Source organism: Pyrgilauda ruficollis, unplaced genomic scaffold (genome assembly GCF_017590135.1).
Source record: "Pyrgilauda ruficollis isolate IOZ18807 unplaced genomic scaffold, ASM1759013v1 scaffold29, whole genome shotgun sequence".
In the NCBI taxonomy this organism is placed as follows: domain Eukaryota; kingdom Metazoa; phylum Chordata; class Aves; order Passeriformes; family Passeridae; genus Pyrgilauda; species Pyrgilauda ruficollis.
In genome coordinates, this window is record NW_024524266.1 from 2,056,322 (window position 1) to 2,072,736 (window position 16,415).

General features: G+C 37.2%; 1 protein-coding gene across 1 annotated transcript in view; it reads right to left on the reverse strand.

Moving 5' to 3' along the window:
- The window catches only part of MYO16 (myosin XVI), a 275,699-nt gene that overhangs the window by 42,431 nt on the left and 216,853 nt on the right, over positions 1-16,415 (reverse strand). Inside the window, exons 28-29 of the mRNA XM_041472384.1 lie at positions 16,020-16,122; positions 3,560-3,656 (exon numbers count right to left, since the gene is read on the reverse strand). Of these exons, the coding sequence (XP_041328318.1) occupies positions 3,560-3,656; positions 16,020-16,122 (200 nt within the window). The remainder of the gene's footprint in view (positions 1-3,559; positions 3,657-16,019; positions 16,123-16,415) is intronic.

Genomic DNA, 16,415 nt, shown 5'->3' on the forward strand with positions numbered 1-16,415 from the left:
AACTCTGAAACATTAATGCACATACCCAATTTACTTGAAAAGGAAATTAATAGTACAGTTATTGTTGACAATTTTATGAGAGTATTAGTAACAAAGATGTTACTGAGTCTGAATCTAAGGGTTACTGTTGCAAAAAGAATGAATACATGCATAGAATATTACCAGAGTTCACTGCTCACAAATATAAAATTTTTGAAAGAGCTTAATAATAAAAAAATGCTTTTTCCTAAAATATTCTCTTTGAACCTATCTTCTGCAGAGCAAAAATAAGCATCAAATCCTGGGTAACTTTGGAAAAAAAATCTGTACTTTAAAATAACATTTTTACAAGGGTCTGTGTGTGCTTTCAACTTGACAAAAAATCAAACAAAAAAAAAGATTGGTAACACCACCAAGGTTGGTTAAAATAAAAAAATTTAGAGATCAGCTCTCTGATAGGATTGTTAGTAAGCATGAATGAGCAGCTTAGAGTAGCCTGCTAGAATGGTCCAGTAAAATGAGATCCAGTAGAGCTAATTGTAACATTTAGAGACTGTACAGCTACTCTGAATTATGCACTTTCACCAAAATGAAGAAGAAACTTTCAATGAAGCTTTCTTAGGAGGGATTGGCAGATAGACATCCCTCCTTTGCACACATTTTTCATGAACTGAGTAGTTCAGGTTTTTCATTTAATGATACACGTTTCTTCACACTTCCTTCTCTATGAGAACATTTGAAAGATTTTGATTTTGGTTAAAAAAGAACAATTTTATAATCTAAAAAACTGTTGTGAAATGAAACTCCCAGGTCCTAGACTTTTACTGCTCAGTTTCATCTACTTCTGTTGGGTACTGGGTACTATGATTGCCTTGTGAATTTGCTCCTCACTTATGTAGATCTAAAATAATTCTCATTATGCAAATTAAAATAATTGAGGTTAGCACCCACAGGGCAGAAAAATATCTAGTGCTTTAGAGTTCATCTAAGGATGAGGATTGGAATAATCAAAATTCCAGTAGACCATGGATCTGGGTTATGTGAGAAATTTATTAACTATTGTGTATACAATGTATTCAAGTTAATTCCTCATCTGCATGAACTCTGATGGAAGAACTTCAGCATGATTGCCCTTCCTATGGGTACAAACAATTTTCACAGTGATTCAGGTCAAAATGTATCATATGTAGTTCTCATACCTGCAGAAAAAAAAAATTATGACAAAGTCTCTAAACTCACAGATACAATTTTAAGTAAAAGTAGTTCTACACAAGCTTTCGCTTTAGTTTGACCCCTTTCTTTGCTTGTGTAAGACAAGTTTCAGGATACCAGGAAGGACTTATGTGGTTTGCTTTGTTTTGGGTTTTTTTTGCCCAAACCTAGAAGAAGGGATTGCTAGTTAGATTTGAAGTAAAAAGAGTTGATAGGAATTTTGGGCAAGACCTGTTTCCCCTCAAATCTAAGTTCTTATCTAGGTGTATGATGTTACATTTAAAGCCTGATACAGAAATTAGAATCATAGAATCAGAATATTCTGAATTGGAAGGCACCCACAGGGATCATCAAAGTCCAACTCTTGGCCCTGCACAGGACATGCCAAGTGTCACACCCTGCGCCTGAGAGCATTGTCTGAACAGTTCTTGAGCTCTGCCAGGTTTGGTGCTGTGACCACTTCCCTGGGGAGCCTGTTCCAACAAACCTCAAAGCTGCATTGAAGATTCCTTGGGTCCTGTCACTGGTCACCAGTCTTTCCCCTCTCCTCCTCATGAGAAGTTGTAGGCTGCTGTGTGGTCTTCCCTCAGTCTCCTCCAGACTGAACAGACCAAGTGACTTCAGCCACTTCTCATACAGCTTCCCCTCACCCTTCATCATTTTCATAGCCCTCCTCTGGATGTTTTTTAACAGCTTTATTTTTTGTTATATTGTGATTATTGACTAGTTTGGCTATTATTCATTATGTTTTCAGGACAGATCTAGCTTCCAAAGTCCCCTGCATGTAAAGGGCAAGGGGACAGAAGTGCATTGGGAGTGACACCTTTACTCACCAAGCATCACTATGTCAGTGTAAAGTATAGGGATACCAATTTTAGGATAATATAAAAGCAGTGTACTGGTACTCTATTCTATTCCAAATCTGCCAGAGCTCTTTGGCATGCTAATTCTACAAGTTCACAATTGCACCTGTTTGCAAAAGGCACTTCTTTCATGAGCTAATGACACGAGGTTGATGTCTAACTACTGCTTACTCATCCAAGTTCCTGATTTTCTCTGGTTTCCCAAATTTTACAAAGCATGCAAATGAGCCATAGCTTTAAATGCACACTTTTGGGAAAAGTGGCTTTTCAATGAAGGAAGATAGAAGCAAAACGAAGAAAAATATTTTGTAAGGAGCCAAGAAGCCCTATTATCTTCATGCTGCAGGCAGGCTTTGGTGATCTGTTCTCTTACTTTTGCAAAACATGGACATATCTGAGGATGTTTTAAAATTTGGTGTAGGGTTCTTACATTGAATAATATTGAAGCATTCTGTTTGCAAATTGGATTCTGAAAGCAAATATTTCCTTTCTTTTATAAGTGAGCATAACAAGGGAAAGAGGATAAACTGTTACTGCTTTTCAAAATGCATAAATGCTATAGGGTAATTTGCAGTAAAAACTCACACCCTGTTATAAAGTCAGCTAAACTGCAGTGTCTGATACCTGTCATTCTCCATGTTCATTTCTGAACTGTTACCATTTATATTTCACTTGCTTCAGGTTTTCTTTTGACTTCCTCTTTTTCTCTACATTCTTACAGTGGGGGAACAGATAATTAAAATGAAAGGGGTTTATATTTCTTAAGTCTGCAATATTATGTGTCTGACAAAAAAAATATACGATTTTGTAATTTTAATTTCCTTGAAATAGGTGAAAATGGGAATTGTTGCAGACATCAGCCAATTAGGTAAGTAATGAATAGTGTGAAGGAAGCTTCTTCAAGCAAAGCAATATTCATATTTTCAGCAGTTATTTGAGACTGATAGAAAATGATGCATGAGTAACAGGAAATCAGGAGGCAGTGGATAGTACCTCCTTTTAAAAATATGTCCAAAAATGTCAGTGATCTTAGGAAAAATGCAGGTGTAAAATGGGGAAAAATAAGCATAAAATATAAAAACATAAAAAAACTAGCAGTCAAATAAGAAAGGAGTAAGAAAAGGGGAAAAATAAGGACAACTAAGCACACTCACTTACTAGCTTTGTTTTTAGTGCTGATATATTCCATTTTTGTATCACTGTTACAATATTTTATATGCAAAAAGAAAGTAAAGGTGATATTAGTGCCTTGAAAAATCACTGAAGTTACTCTAAAAAGAAAATATTCAAGATCTTCTAAGTTTTAATTACATTCAAGACTTTGTCATAAAATTATTTTTGACCGACAGAACGTGCAAAACTATAATCTTAAAAATCTGTGTATATCTGTAGGGAAATGTATAAAATACAGCAACTATTCAAGGTGGAGAAAATCTTTTTGCTATGCAGTATTTTGCTCCATATACAAAGCAACAGCTCAGGAATACTTGTTCTGTAACTATTACCTTTTTGGCAGGTTATAATTTTCTTCTGAAGCTGAAGGCACAAATCGTTGAGATGGTCAGCTTGCCAGTACTTAAGAAACACTTTTCGAACTCCTATCTAGAATACAAACAGCAGAAAAATCATCAAGAGATAAGGCCAAAACAATGACAGGTAAATAGAGATTGCACGTTAACAATCCAGCAAAGGGTTGAAATAATATCTGCAATTTAGGAACAGTACAATGTCAATTCTGTAACAGAAATGCAGTTGTCTCCATGATCACTTGGTTGAATAAAAGATGTATTTGTAAAGGATGAACAAGCTGTCAGACAGATAGTTCCACTTCAGTTCCAAAAATATCCAGAACAAATAGTACAAACTTCAAGTTAAATACAAGTTGGGGGAAAAAGCATTCTGTTCTGAATCAAAAGTGTTAGACAACATAATAGAAAATAAGGTTTAGGTCTTATAAAGCAGAAGGGTGTGTACATGGGGAAAGGTGACAAGACAAACCCATGCAGAACAGAAAACGGTGAGATAGCTAGTGAAGAACTTAAGCTGGAGGATGGGAGAAACTCACTGCCAATAGTGACAATGATTCCTAATATCCAGTAAAGGTATGAATCCTAGTCCTTGCTCACTGAAGCTGTGCTTTGGGTCTCCTTTCAGGATCAGAGACAGAGGGACTCATTTGTGAAAAATAATCTCTTAATTATTGATTCTGGTGTTGCATAGTATCTTGGTTTAATCATCTAGTTCTTGAAGTAATAATCATTAGATGTTCTCGCTCCTTTAGAGGCAAATTGAGCTAGTTAGACCAAAAGAAAACACCGTTCTTTTGATACCTTCTGAACAAACCGAAACAGTCCTATAAAATTCTTTGTATCATCTTCAAAAGCATTCCTTTTTAATAGACTTTAGAAACCACACACAGCTTAGCAACTCTAAAATCAGCAAGTAACTGGAAAAAAACCCCAGTCATTAAACCAATAATTTTTCTCAGGAATTTTGTAGAAGTAGCTTTCTTCACTTCATAGAAATAAAAGGAGCCGTGCCAGAAAACTGTGCTACCCTAGAATATTCTAGCTTTTGCCTAACTATATATTTTTTTTTTTTTTTATGGCTAATAGGCATACTGATTAATTCATACAAGTCTGGCTAAAATTGCAGAAATTCATTCCAACTCTTGTTTGTCTCCAGCTTACAAGCTCACTCTCTTATTACTGAGCCATCCTGCTCCACTAGTGTTTTTCACTTTAGATCTGGGAGACAGGTATCTGGAGGGTTAATTGCACACCCTTCCAAATTGTTTTTAACCCAAACACTGTTAGATGTACATCCCTGTAGGGTTGGATGACAGAAAGCCAGGATATAGATTTCACAGCTAAACTCCATTAACTAAATTCAGAAATGATTGTGACAAATTTTTGTCCCTTGGCTTCACTTCTCTCTACTGTAGAGAGAAACTGATTTGAATCAAATGTTTTAAAAAGTCTGTAATCCTGAAGTTTGAGCTAATAATGATGGTGCAGTTGTTAGTCTTTTAATTAAAATCAGATGCACTCAAATGGAAAAACTAGAATGCATTTTAATTTTTTTCCCATTAGTCTCTCTTTTCCCTTGAAAAAAGTCCCTTTTGAATTATCACCAAGTGTGTGCAAGTAGGTGACAAAAATGACGTTTTACTTGTCTCGCCATTATAGAAAGTCAGAAATAGGGAATAGGCTTTTTTTGTGTGGTAGTTAATCTGAGGCAATCTTCCTGAGATCCAATTGTGCACTCACACGCTGCTCTTAGGGCCATACTCTCATCTTCATTTTCTGACTGATGACTTGCAACAATTATTTTTTTTACTTTTCTTTCTCAGCTTTCAAAATTCTCTATTCACCTGGTTATCTTAACCCTTTGCTCATTGAGCAGTTTTTTTCCAACATATCTTGTCAAACCACATTCTGAACCTGCATTATTACTAGTTTTGGCTACTAATATCTTCATCGTCTTGCTTAAATACAGAATTCTCTGTAAAAAATAACTGAATTATTATTCATATAGTTAACTGTAATTAAATTATCATGTGGTTATTATAATTACCATTCCATCTAAGCAGCTCTCAGACAAAGCCTGAGAACAAATACTTAATAAAATTATATTCCTCTAATTTGATTAAATTTTCCCTTTATACTCCACCTTTCCTTTCCAAAAATCCTCTACATCACACATTTTTTTCCCTCCTGTCTCAGGCCTATGCCAAATCATCCAATTTTTCCTTATTTCTGTCCTTTGTCCTTAATTACTCAGAGTTCTGGTTTCTCCCCTTACTACAGCAATACTGACACTCTGACGGTAGAAAAGGAGATGAAAAGTTACACTTTCAAACCTTAAAAATGGTCTTATTAAGAGCTTATTAAGCTTAACAAAGCTCTAGTAGTGCCCATGGCAAAATTAACAACCCCATTCTCAATTAGTCTCATTATTGACACACTGGTTGGTCACATTTAGGCTATATTTCAAATGTATAACTTAACTAAATGAGTTGCAATTTATTATGCAGTGTGCAGTCACAAAATCACAGTCAAGACAATTGCTGAAGCTTATGTTGGTTTAGCTACACGTGTCTGACACTGCAGTCACAAAGCTATCTAGGGGACATGCAAAGCCTTATTGCCCCTTTCTTTCATCCTACACCCTAGGAACAATATAAATGGAGTTATTGTGGCATCACTTATGCTATGAACTTCATTAGTAGGAGCCTGCTACAATTTTTAAGTGAATGAAGAAATACAAAATGTCAATACAAATCCACTTTTACATTCAGATAAAAGCTATTTATAGATTTTTACATCATATGACAGGTCTACAGAGAGCAGAGCTCTAGACAGAAGCATGTATAGCAGAAACTACTATTACATGTTTGATTATGTTAGTACAGATAGAAATCTCTGTTGCTTAGTCTTTGAATTAAATCCGAGAGCCTCTAAGGCTGACCAAGAGAACAAGATAGTCCCACTGCACTCTTTACAGTTCTGGTGTTCAGTGAAAGCAAAAATTCTGAAAAATGTTGGAATTACATGTCACATATCAAAACAGTTTTTGAGGTTGCCACCTGTCTTCATTCTGTTCTCTTGTTTAATCACAAAATGTTTCCTGCTTGCCTAGGGGAAAAAAGGTTCAAATGTTCTTCCACTAAAACACTCTTCAATATTTTTTCTGGACTATGAAGTGGTCTCATCTGAGTCTGAAATTTTGATGTCATTCAGACTCCTGTAAAAGTAAACCATCTGTGAATTACAGTCATAGTTATTTTAATTAGGAAAGCATTAGGGTTTAAAATGTTATTTTTCAAAATGACACATTTTTTAAAGACTAAGTAAAATTGTGGTTGATGACTACCAAAGCTTCAATTGCTGATACAGGCCAGCTGGGCTTTTTTGGGAAGGAGGATATTCTTTTTCTTTCTTCTTATTTTTCTTTATTTATTTTAATTTTTTAAATTTTTTAATTTCTTATTTTGTAATTTTATAGAAAAGGTGTAGGATGTAGAAGTACAGACATTCAAAACTATGGAATGGATGCTGAGATCGTGTGTAGGTGGCATGGAGGCAGTATTAGCTCATACTTAATAGGTGTCAAGGGAATCTGTAAAGCTGTTCTTTAGTTTAAAAAAGGCAATTTGTGGGAGTGCTGTGTGTTTCTGGCAGTACTTTCAAAATAGCTACCTACAAAAGACAGAGAACTATAGTCTAATGATATTTTACACAATGACACACATTTTCACAGAGCATTAATGAAATTTAGAAAAAAGCCTTAATACTATTGTAAAATGTGTCTTCTTGCATTGTACATGTCTACAAAGACATTATAATGACAAACACAGGGCACTGATTTTTAAGGACTGAAATTTTATTTTAAAAGGTTTACTCTCTCTGCTTTGCTTCATACATTTTAATATTCCTTCTTCATAAACTAGTAACAATGCACTGTGGTACATACTGAATAAACCTACATTTTAGCATACTTTATTTATGGCTTTAATATAAAGTATGTGAGTAGTCTGGTATTCAAGCTAGTGACATCAAACATTTATATACGTTCTTGTCAGGAGCTGGAGTTTAGGGAGAAAAAAAATATCATTCAGGTCTCTGGGAAAGGGCTTTCCTTTCTCCTTTTCCCTAAACTGTACAAACCTCACAGCTCCTTGTACTTGTGAGGCAACATGAAGAACTGCCTTGCAGAAAAGGAAACAAAGTGATTAGGAAACGTGAGATGCATATAAGAAATGCTCAGTAGGGGAAGCCCTACCTCAGTTTTATCCCATGGGATCTTGGTATTTACCAGAACTATCATTCTAGTTTTCAGAATTCTAGAAACAGACTCAGCATTAAAATGTGGTGGTATTTCATCCTCCCCACCTCCTCCCCAGGCCTGCACCATGATCTCACTCCTAACCTGAGCCAAATCACTCATTTACAACTCAGAAGAAACAATAGGAAAGGGTCTCTTGGCATGAATGAGAAATACAGGCTACAGGTGACAGGGAGAGCAGTGGCACAGAGAGGAAACCCTAAGGCAGGAGACTGGACAACTAATCACAGACAAATACGGGATGAAGACTGGGACCAAATATGACGCAAAGTATGTAGAAAAGTGTCAAAAAGTGTCAAAAACTGGGAGAGGTGGGAGGGGAGAGAGGAAGAAGACATGGAATCCAGATCTGAGATGCAAAGGATATAAAGAAAATTGAGTTAGCAAGACTAGTAATCCTAAGCAAGACCTGAAAGATGGATAAACAGAGGGAAGAATATATTCTACAGAGAAAAAAATATTTTTCATAGAAATATGAGCTAAAAATAGAGCTTTGTGTTCAAAGAGTGAGAACTTGTGAGCATTTTGAGGTCAAAGTCAACCATCTGTCCTATTCTCTGGCTGAAGGGAATCATGGGTTTGTCTAGTGTGGCACAAAGTCACTGAGTAAATTTGTGGGCAGTGTGTGGCCCAGGCCAGTATTTTGGTAGTACTGGTGAGGTCGAAAGTCACTCTCTGGAGCAACTAGCAAATTATTTCCAATATATAATGGAGTGACAAGATGAAACAAAAATATAATGGGACAATATCACTTTACTGATAAAATCCAAAGTATGAGGGAAAAATATATGTTTATGTTTTAATAATTTTTGTTAGTATGACCCCACGCCCTCCCCTCCCATCCCCCACTCCCGGAATTTTATTATTTAATTGACTAAAAAAATCATGACTTTTAAACTAAGATATTCAAAACAAACAGGAAATTGACTTGAGTTAAAACTACCAAATAACAAATGAAGGAACTGTCATACAATTTACGAGGTCTAAATTTTTCCTACTTGAGGGAAAAAAAAAGATAAGAATCCCTTATATATTAGATTGCTTGCAAAGTACTGCAGTACTTCAGCAAATCAGCTACAAAGCAATTCATGTAGCATGACCACTTTAATTTTAAGCCAAAATAAACAGTTCTCTTTAAAAAATAATTTAAAAGATTCTCTGAACTAAGCATAAAATTTACATACGCATGATTTCATACACTTCTGCTCACTCCTCTGATTTAATCATATGCCACTTATGTTCTACATTCTACTATTTAATCATAAATATATATTTTTCCAAAAAAGGACCATAGTATTATATACTGGTACATTGAAATTTAAAAATACTTAAGGACAGCTCTATCAAATCCAATAAATGGAACATCCATAGAACAGTAAGAAAATATGATTTTTTTCTCTGACTGGTAAGAACTGTGGATCAGACTTTGTTTTGCCTTTGCAGTTCTAGAAGTGTTAGAAGAATTTAAAACCTCTAAATGGACTTCTGGGATTTCTCTATATTGAGGACTTATTCTCTGTTTTAACACTCATGACAGCAAGTTTGATAATACAGCTCCTCACTGGCAAAGATAATTTCTCCACAAACACTGCTGGCTCCTGAAACAGCTTCAGCAATGTTTGTAGTTGTGAAAGTGTGAACTGGCACTAGCACAGCATCTATCTCAAGCAATTACCTCATTTGTAGCTTCATTCCAACAGGCTCTCCTGTACTGCTTATTTCATACCTGTTGAGTCTTTGGATCACCCCATTTGAAACTTAAGACTTAGTGGTCTCTTGTGTTCAGAATTCAAAGCTACTTATAAGAAGGAATCATTGTGGGTTACAGGAAGCAGGCTAAATATTGGAAAGATAAAGACAAAGAAGTTCTTAAGGATTGGTATCTTTTAACCAGATAAGCATTTCTAGCAGTCAAAGGCTAAAATATTCAGTTTCAGTGAAGTCTGACCTTTGTAGTGCTTTTATTTAACAGATGCACTTTATAGTAAAAGCAAATTAAATTGATGTTTTCTTTTTCTTCTGGTGTGGTACTAGTTTGTATTTCAGCAAGCTCCATCTGAAGTAACTCAGAAGGGTTAATTGCAGACTACTGACCTTAGATAAACAAAATGTAGAGCTACAAGTTTTGATAAGAAAGCTCAGTAAGCTATGAGCTAGTAGCTAACTCTTTTTTACTGAATTTATATTTGCAAGCTTAACAGTGTGAGGAATGATAATCAAAACAAATGAAAGTTTCCTTATGTCAGTAAAAAGAGCCAAGGACTGTTTGTGCCCATACTTCTCCCAAAGCATGATAATGTTTGCAAATTAAGTCATGCCATTGGGACGGTAGGTTTGCTTTGCTAATGCATCACTGTGTTACAATAAATGAACACAGCACTGAAAATGGGGATTTCCTAATATAAAGACCTTCACATATTTGGGGGGATGGGAGATTATTCTGCTTTACATGGACCAGCCAGTACTTCTGCTCAATTTAACTCTAAAGTTACTAAATATCACCTCACTGACTTCTCCAGGGGCTAAACAAGTCTATTACTTTCTGTCGGGAGCAGAAATTGTTTGTTTTGATTTAGCAATCTAATTTTCTCTTACATCAGATGTGCTAAAAATCAAAACAAGTAGCTAAGCTTGTAGTGATCAAGTATATATTACAGCTGAAAAAACACCTTATCAAAACTACACACAGAGTCAAGATGCAAAAATTGCCTTTCATTGGTAGCTCTGCACTTTCATAATTCCAACACTTAAGTGCGTGACTGAAACTGTATGGTATGTCAGCTTCAATGAAACCACTCTTTTATTGTCCTAGTTTAGTTATCTCCAGCTCAGTTTACCCAAGGAACAGCAACATTTCATAAAGCTATCAACACTTCCATCCCTACGTGACGAAAGACAAGTCGGCAGGGAAGAAGACCAGCCTGGCTGAATAGTGAGCTTTTGCTGGAACCCAGGGGAAAAAAGAGAGTTTACAACCTTTGGAAGGGCCAGTCAACTTAAGAAGAATACAAGGATGTCACTAGGTCATGTAAAAAAAGGTTTAGAAAGGCAAAAACTCAGCTGGAACTCAATCTGGCCACATTGGGAAAGATAGTAAAAATCGTTTCTATAAATACATTAACAAAAAAACAGGCCCAAGGAAAACCTCCATCCTTTTTTGGATGCAAAGAAGAAAAGACAGGGGTATTTAATGCTCTTCTTGCCTCAGTCTTCAGCAGAAAAAACTAGATATTTTCAAGGCAACCAGCCTCCTGAGCTGGTAGACAGGGACAAGGAACATAACAGACTCCTTGTAACCCAAGAAAAAGTAGTGACCTATTGTCCCACTCAGACACTCAGAGGGCACTGGATGTGGTCCATCTGGGGGTACTGAAGGAGCTGGTGGAAAAGTTTGCTAAGGTGTTCTCCATTATTTATCGTAAGTCCTGGCTAACCAGAGAGGTCCCAGGCAATGGGAGCTTGGCCAATGTGATGCCCAACTGCAAGAAGGGCCTGAAGGATGATTTGGGAAACTACAGGCCTGTCAGCCTGACCTCAGTGCCAAGGAAGATTATGGAACTGATCATCTTGAGTGTCACCACGCAGCAGTTACAGGACAATCAGGGGATAAGTAGCCAGAAGGGATTTAGAAAAGGCAGGTCCTGCCTGACCAACTTGATCTCCTTTCATGACCAGGTGACCTGTCTAGTGGATGAGGGAAATGCTGTTTGTCCACCTGGACTTCAGTAAAACCTTTGATACTCAATCAGTATCAAAGATCAGAATCTTTGATACTGATTCCATTCTCCTGGGAAAGCTGTCAGGTCATGGCTTGGAGAGGTGAACCTTTTGTTGGGTTAAAAACTGGCTGGATGGCTGGGTCGAAAGTGTGGTGGTGAATGTGGCTGGTTCCACATCCAGTTGGTGGCCAGTCACTAGTGGGGTTCCCCAAGGCTCAGTAATGGGACCAGTCCTGTTTAACATCTTTATTAATGGTTTGGATTGAGTTACTCACAGTGAGTTTTTAGACAACACCAAAGTGGATGGGAGTGTTGATCTGCTAGGAGGCTGGAATGCTCTGCAAAGGGATCTGGACAGGATGGCTCAATGGGCCAAGACCAATGGTATGACATTCAATAAAGCCAAATGTCAGGCCACACTTTGTCCACAAAAACCCCAGATAGCCTTTCAGGCTTGGGTCAGAATGGCTGGACAGTGGCCCAGCAGAAAAGGGCCTGGGGATACTGGTTGACAACTGGCTGAAAATGAGCCGACAATGTGCCCAGATGGCCAAGAAGGCCAATGGCAGCCTGGCCAGTATGAGGAATAGTGTGGCCAGCAAGGCCAGTGAAGTGATTGTCCTCCTGTACTCAGCACTGGTGAAGCCATACCTCGAATTGTGTGTCCAGTTCTGGGACCCTGACTCCAACAGAGAAATTGAGGTTCTGGAGCACGTCCAGAGAATGGCAATGGAGCTGGTGAAGGATATGGAGTACTCCTGTGAGGAGCAGATGAGGGAGCTTTCATTGTTTAGCCTGAAAAAAGGAGGCTCAGGGAGGACCTCATCACTCTACAGCTACAGTGAAAGGAGGTTGTAGGAAGGTGGGGATCTGCCTCTCCCCCAGACAACTGGTGACAGGACAAGAGGAAATGGCTTCAAGCTGTGCTAGAGGAGGTTCAGATTGAAATAGATATTAGGAAGAATTTTTTCACTGTAAGGGTGATGAAGTATTGGAACAGGCTGCTTAGGGAGATATTGCAGTCACCATCCCTGGCAGTGTTCAAGGAACAATTTCACACGCTATTGGTGCTATGGTCTAGTTGATGTGGTGGTGTTCAGTCAAAGGTTGAACTCAGTGATTTTGGAGATCCTTTCCAGCCTTAATTATTCTATGATAATAAATACTTGCTTCTAACATGTAAGCTGGTGAATCAAGCACAAGATATTGGCCAGGTAATAGTGTTTTCTCTTATGCTCTGCTGAACAGTAGAAAATAAACCAAAATTGGACCTTAGTATTGGATGGATCTTCTGCACTTTCTGTCTATTTCAAAACAGACTGCAGTATTTATGAGAGAAGAACATGTTCTGTGAGTATGGTCTGAGCTTTTGTATGTTAATAAAACACTCTTCAAACACAGCTTATGTAAGGAGGAACAGAGAAATTGTCAAGCAGGAAAAAAATACAAAGATATCATTTTCTTTACTCATTTTCAGGGATTTTAATTTAGAACACTTTTCCCTCCCCCAGGTTAATATCATCTTTCTCAAAATGGGATGGCGAGGTACATTATCAAAAGAAAGGTTAAAGTATCATCCAGATTCACTCAGCTAAAAAGTCCAGGTCTTTATTTTTCTCCCTCTGCTCTTGAGCTTATTAGGCAACTTCATCTTCTGATGATGACATATAAGCTGGAGTTTGATTTCAGATCTGTGTTGCTTTCTCCTAAATATCATCATCTTTGATGAGGGTATTTTAGCTATCTTTTTCGTTCATTTTTTTTTACCTGAATTTGCATCAGCTCTTCAGGGAAGTGCATGTAACATTTTAGGGAAGACAATTTTTGATTTATTCATGAACTCCTGCAACAAATAGATTTTCAGTTCCAGCAGTGACTCATTTGAAGTAGTTACTGCTGGCAACAGTGGCTGAATAAACTGGTTATATGTGTAACCTCCTGCTTTTTGGATGATTTTTAGTAATGCACTACAGATGACTCCTTTCTTCTGACTTTGCTGGCTGACATCATCCTTGCTTCCTAATTCCTTTTTTTCTTTCCTTTCCTCCTCCCTCTTTCTACCTTTTAAATATTTTCCTTTTTTCAGAGTCCTCTGCTGTAAAGGCATAGAGGAGAGCACCCATGACAAATGCAGATTGTGTAACCTTCTTCATTTAGATTTTTATTTAAAGTTCAACTTTCATGATTAGTCAAATGAATCAAAAAGATAATTGAGAGAGAGATTATGTGACACAGACATTAGTCACTACTGCTGATAGTTGGGTATGTGGTTTTGTATCACCTATACAAAATAGGTTGGTACTAAGCTGGTATTCACTGGACATTTAAGAAATTTGACTTGGAGTGAATTTTCTTTTTAAAATTTCTTCTACACATTTCATCTTTCCATTTGTTTTTATACCTCTCTGTGGCTTGAAAAAGGTGTATGGAGAAGGTCACTCATTTTTTCAAACCTTGTTCCTTGCAGCTTAGTCTGTTGCCATGTGCTTCTTAGTCACTGAATGACAATGGTATAACTCTCACCCCCAAACTCTCCTATTCCATTTAACTTATCAGTGTCTCTGAAGAGTTTTGTGCCTTTCTGGTCTAAGTGATAATGCATTATGCACTGCTGTAGTTTTGCACATCTGACTTCTCCTGGAGTTAATGAGATTCTGGAGTCAGAACTTCTAAAATCTCTTTGACATCACAAGCTTCAGACCTCTGCATGATGGAAGGATTCTGTTTTATGATTTCCTTTTAAAATTTTTGTCTTCCTAGGTTTCAGTCTCGTTTTCAAATGCCTATCACTACAGAATCACTAGTCTTGAGCTCTCGGCTTTTACTGATGACCAACTGCTTTTTTCCTGTGCTGTAACAATGGTTCTATTCCAGGGAAATAAACTTAATAGGCATCCTGCTCTGTGTTTTGTGACTGCAGTACACTATGCAATTACTGCTACACAGCTTTTGTCCAGTGTCAAGCTTGTATCCCCACATAAGCTCTAAACATGAGGGGTGCTCTCATCTCCAGCTACTTGTAAGTGAAGGTACAGTTTCTAGTTGTTAATGATTGAGGTTTTTTTTTTTAATAGAGAACCTTGTGGCAATGATGCAGAACATATATCAGAGCAAACTTACAAAACCTGTGTAGGAAAAGCAAGTCTAGTTTAATATTGTTATCTTTTTCAGTCTTTTGGTCTTTTCTATTGAGACAGAGGGTGGCTATATGTGCCCTCTCCTTTGCTTGGTGACTAAACTGAGGCTTTAAATGGTATTTTGTTTAAAGAAAAATTTTCTTATATGTCTAAGTGCAGGTGATCACGCATGTGTGCTTCCAGCCTAGTGGGGGCCTATTTTTGTTCCTGTTGCTACTAAGGTATCTGGGCCACTGAGAAATATCCATAGCACACATTCTGACTTAGTCCTTGGCCTTTATAAACAGCTTGCAGAAACTTTTCTGGGCATCTGAATACTCAGAGGTCATACATTAATTAGAAGACCTCATCCTTTAAACTGAAGAAGCCTGTAGGAGTGACCTAACCACTATCCAATCCCTTAACTTCACAGCCGTCCCTGAAATTGGTCTGGATGCTCTCTTGTGTAACATATTTCAGTCCTGTTAAGCTGGAAAAAGGCCCGAATCTGAAGCTTACACTGCCTGCAGGAATGATCTGTATGTGAAGCCACAGAAAGCTTCATTTTTATTCAATAGCTTCTATACTATGCAAAGAAACACATTTTTCTTTTTAAAATACACATATTAAAGAAATCAGTCCTACTCAATCACAAAGCTATCCAAAGCACATAACTGAGTACTCTGAACAAATGGGGACATCCACCTTGCAGTCTTCATACTGTTGAGTATTATATGATATAAATAGGATAAGGAGACAGGATAGGGAGTTGACAGTTTCCTGTTTAGTGTTTGGTACATTTTTTTCTAAACTTCACTTGATGTATGGCAACCTCAGGTTCTCTGGTGGATCTGTGGATCAGTATGCTGGCACCTACAAATGCACTGACTACCTGGGAAATCCCAATTAGCTGTTTTCAGTCTGCCCTGCTATGACAGTAAAGCATTTAGCATAGGATTTTAAAGAAATAAAATATGTAAGATTATTTAGGATCCATTCAACCACTAAAATGCATATACCAAATACCTTCAAAAATCTTGACAAAAATTTACATAGTGTGCATGGCTAATTGAATATTTTTCTTCCCACAAGAATACACTAGGTTTTTTTGACACAATGATCACAGCTACTCATGAAACTCTGAAAACCAGTCTGATAATTTATCCAAGCAAAATGGCAAAAAAATACACCACTGCAAAGGCTGTGGTGGCTTGCCACCAATGGAAATGACTCAGCTAGCTTGTTTAAAGAATGATATTTTAATTGCTTTGTAGATCACAAACCTGCCAGCCTTGTAATTTACACTGCTGAAGAACAAGTCGACATCTCTCCTTGGCACTCAACTTCTTCTTCTCTCCTGCTGCTGTATCAGCCAAATCTTTATACCTAGAAAAATCAGCAGAGACAGAGTTACTGTAGTGTTGGCCTGGTTGACGTCTTTGTAGAAAATGTCAAGTTTTCCTTTGAGTCTCAAATCTTTGATATCCAAACTGGAAGCATGGGATTCTGATCAGGATGAAGAAAACAAAAAGGTAAATCACTTGAAATCTTGTATATTGTTAGACATGACCTTGGTTAATAACAAGTGATGCCTAAAACCCAGATTTGCTTCCTGTCTGTTCTTTGGATACCTCACTGGAAATCAATGCCAAAGGAATGAAAAGCCTCCCCAGACAAGA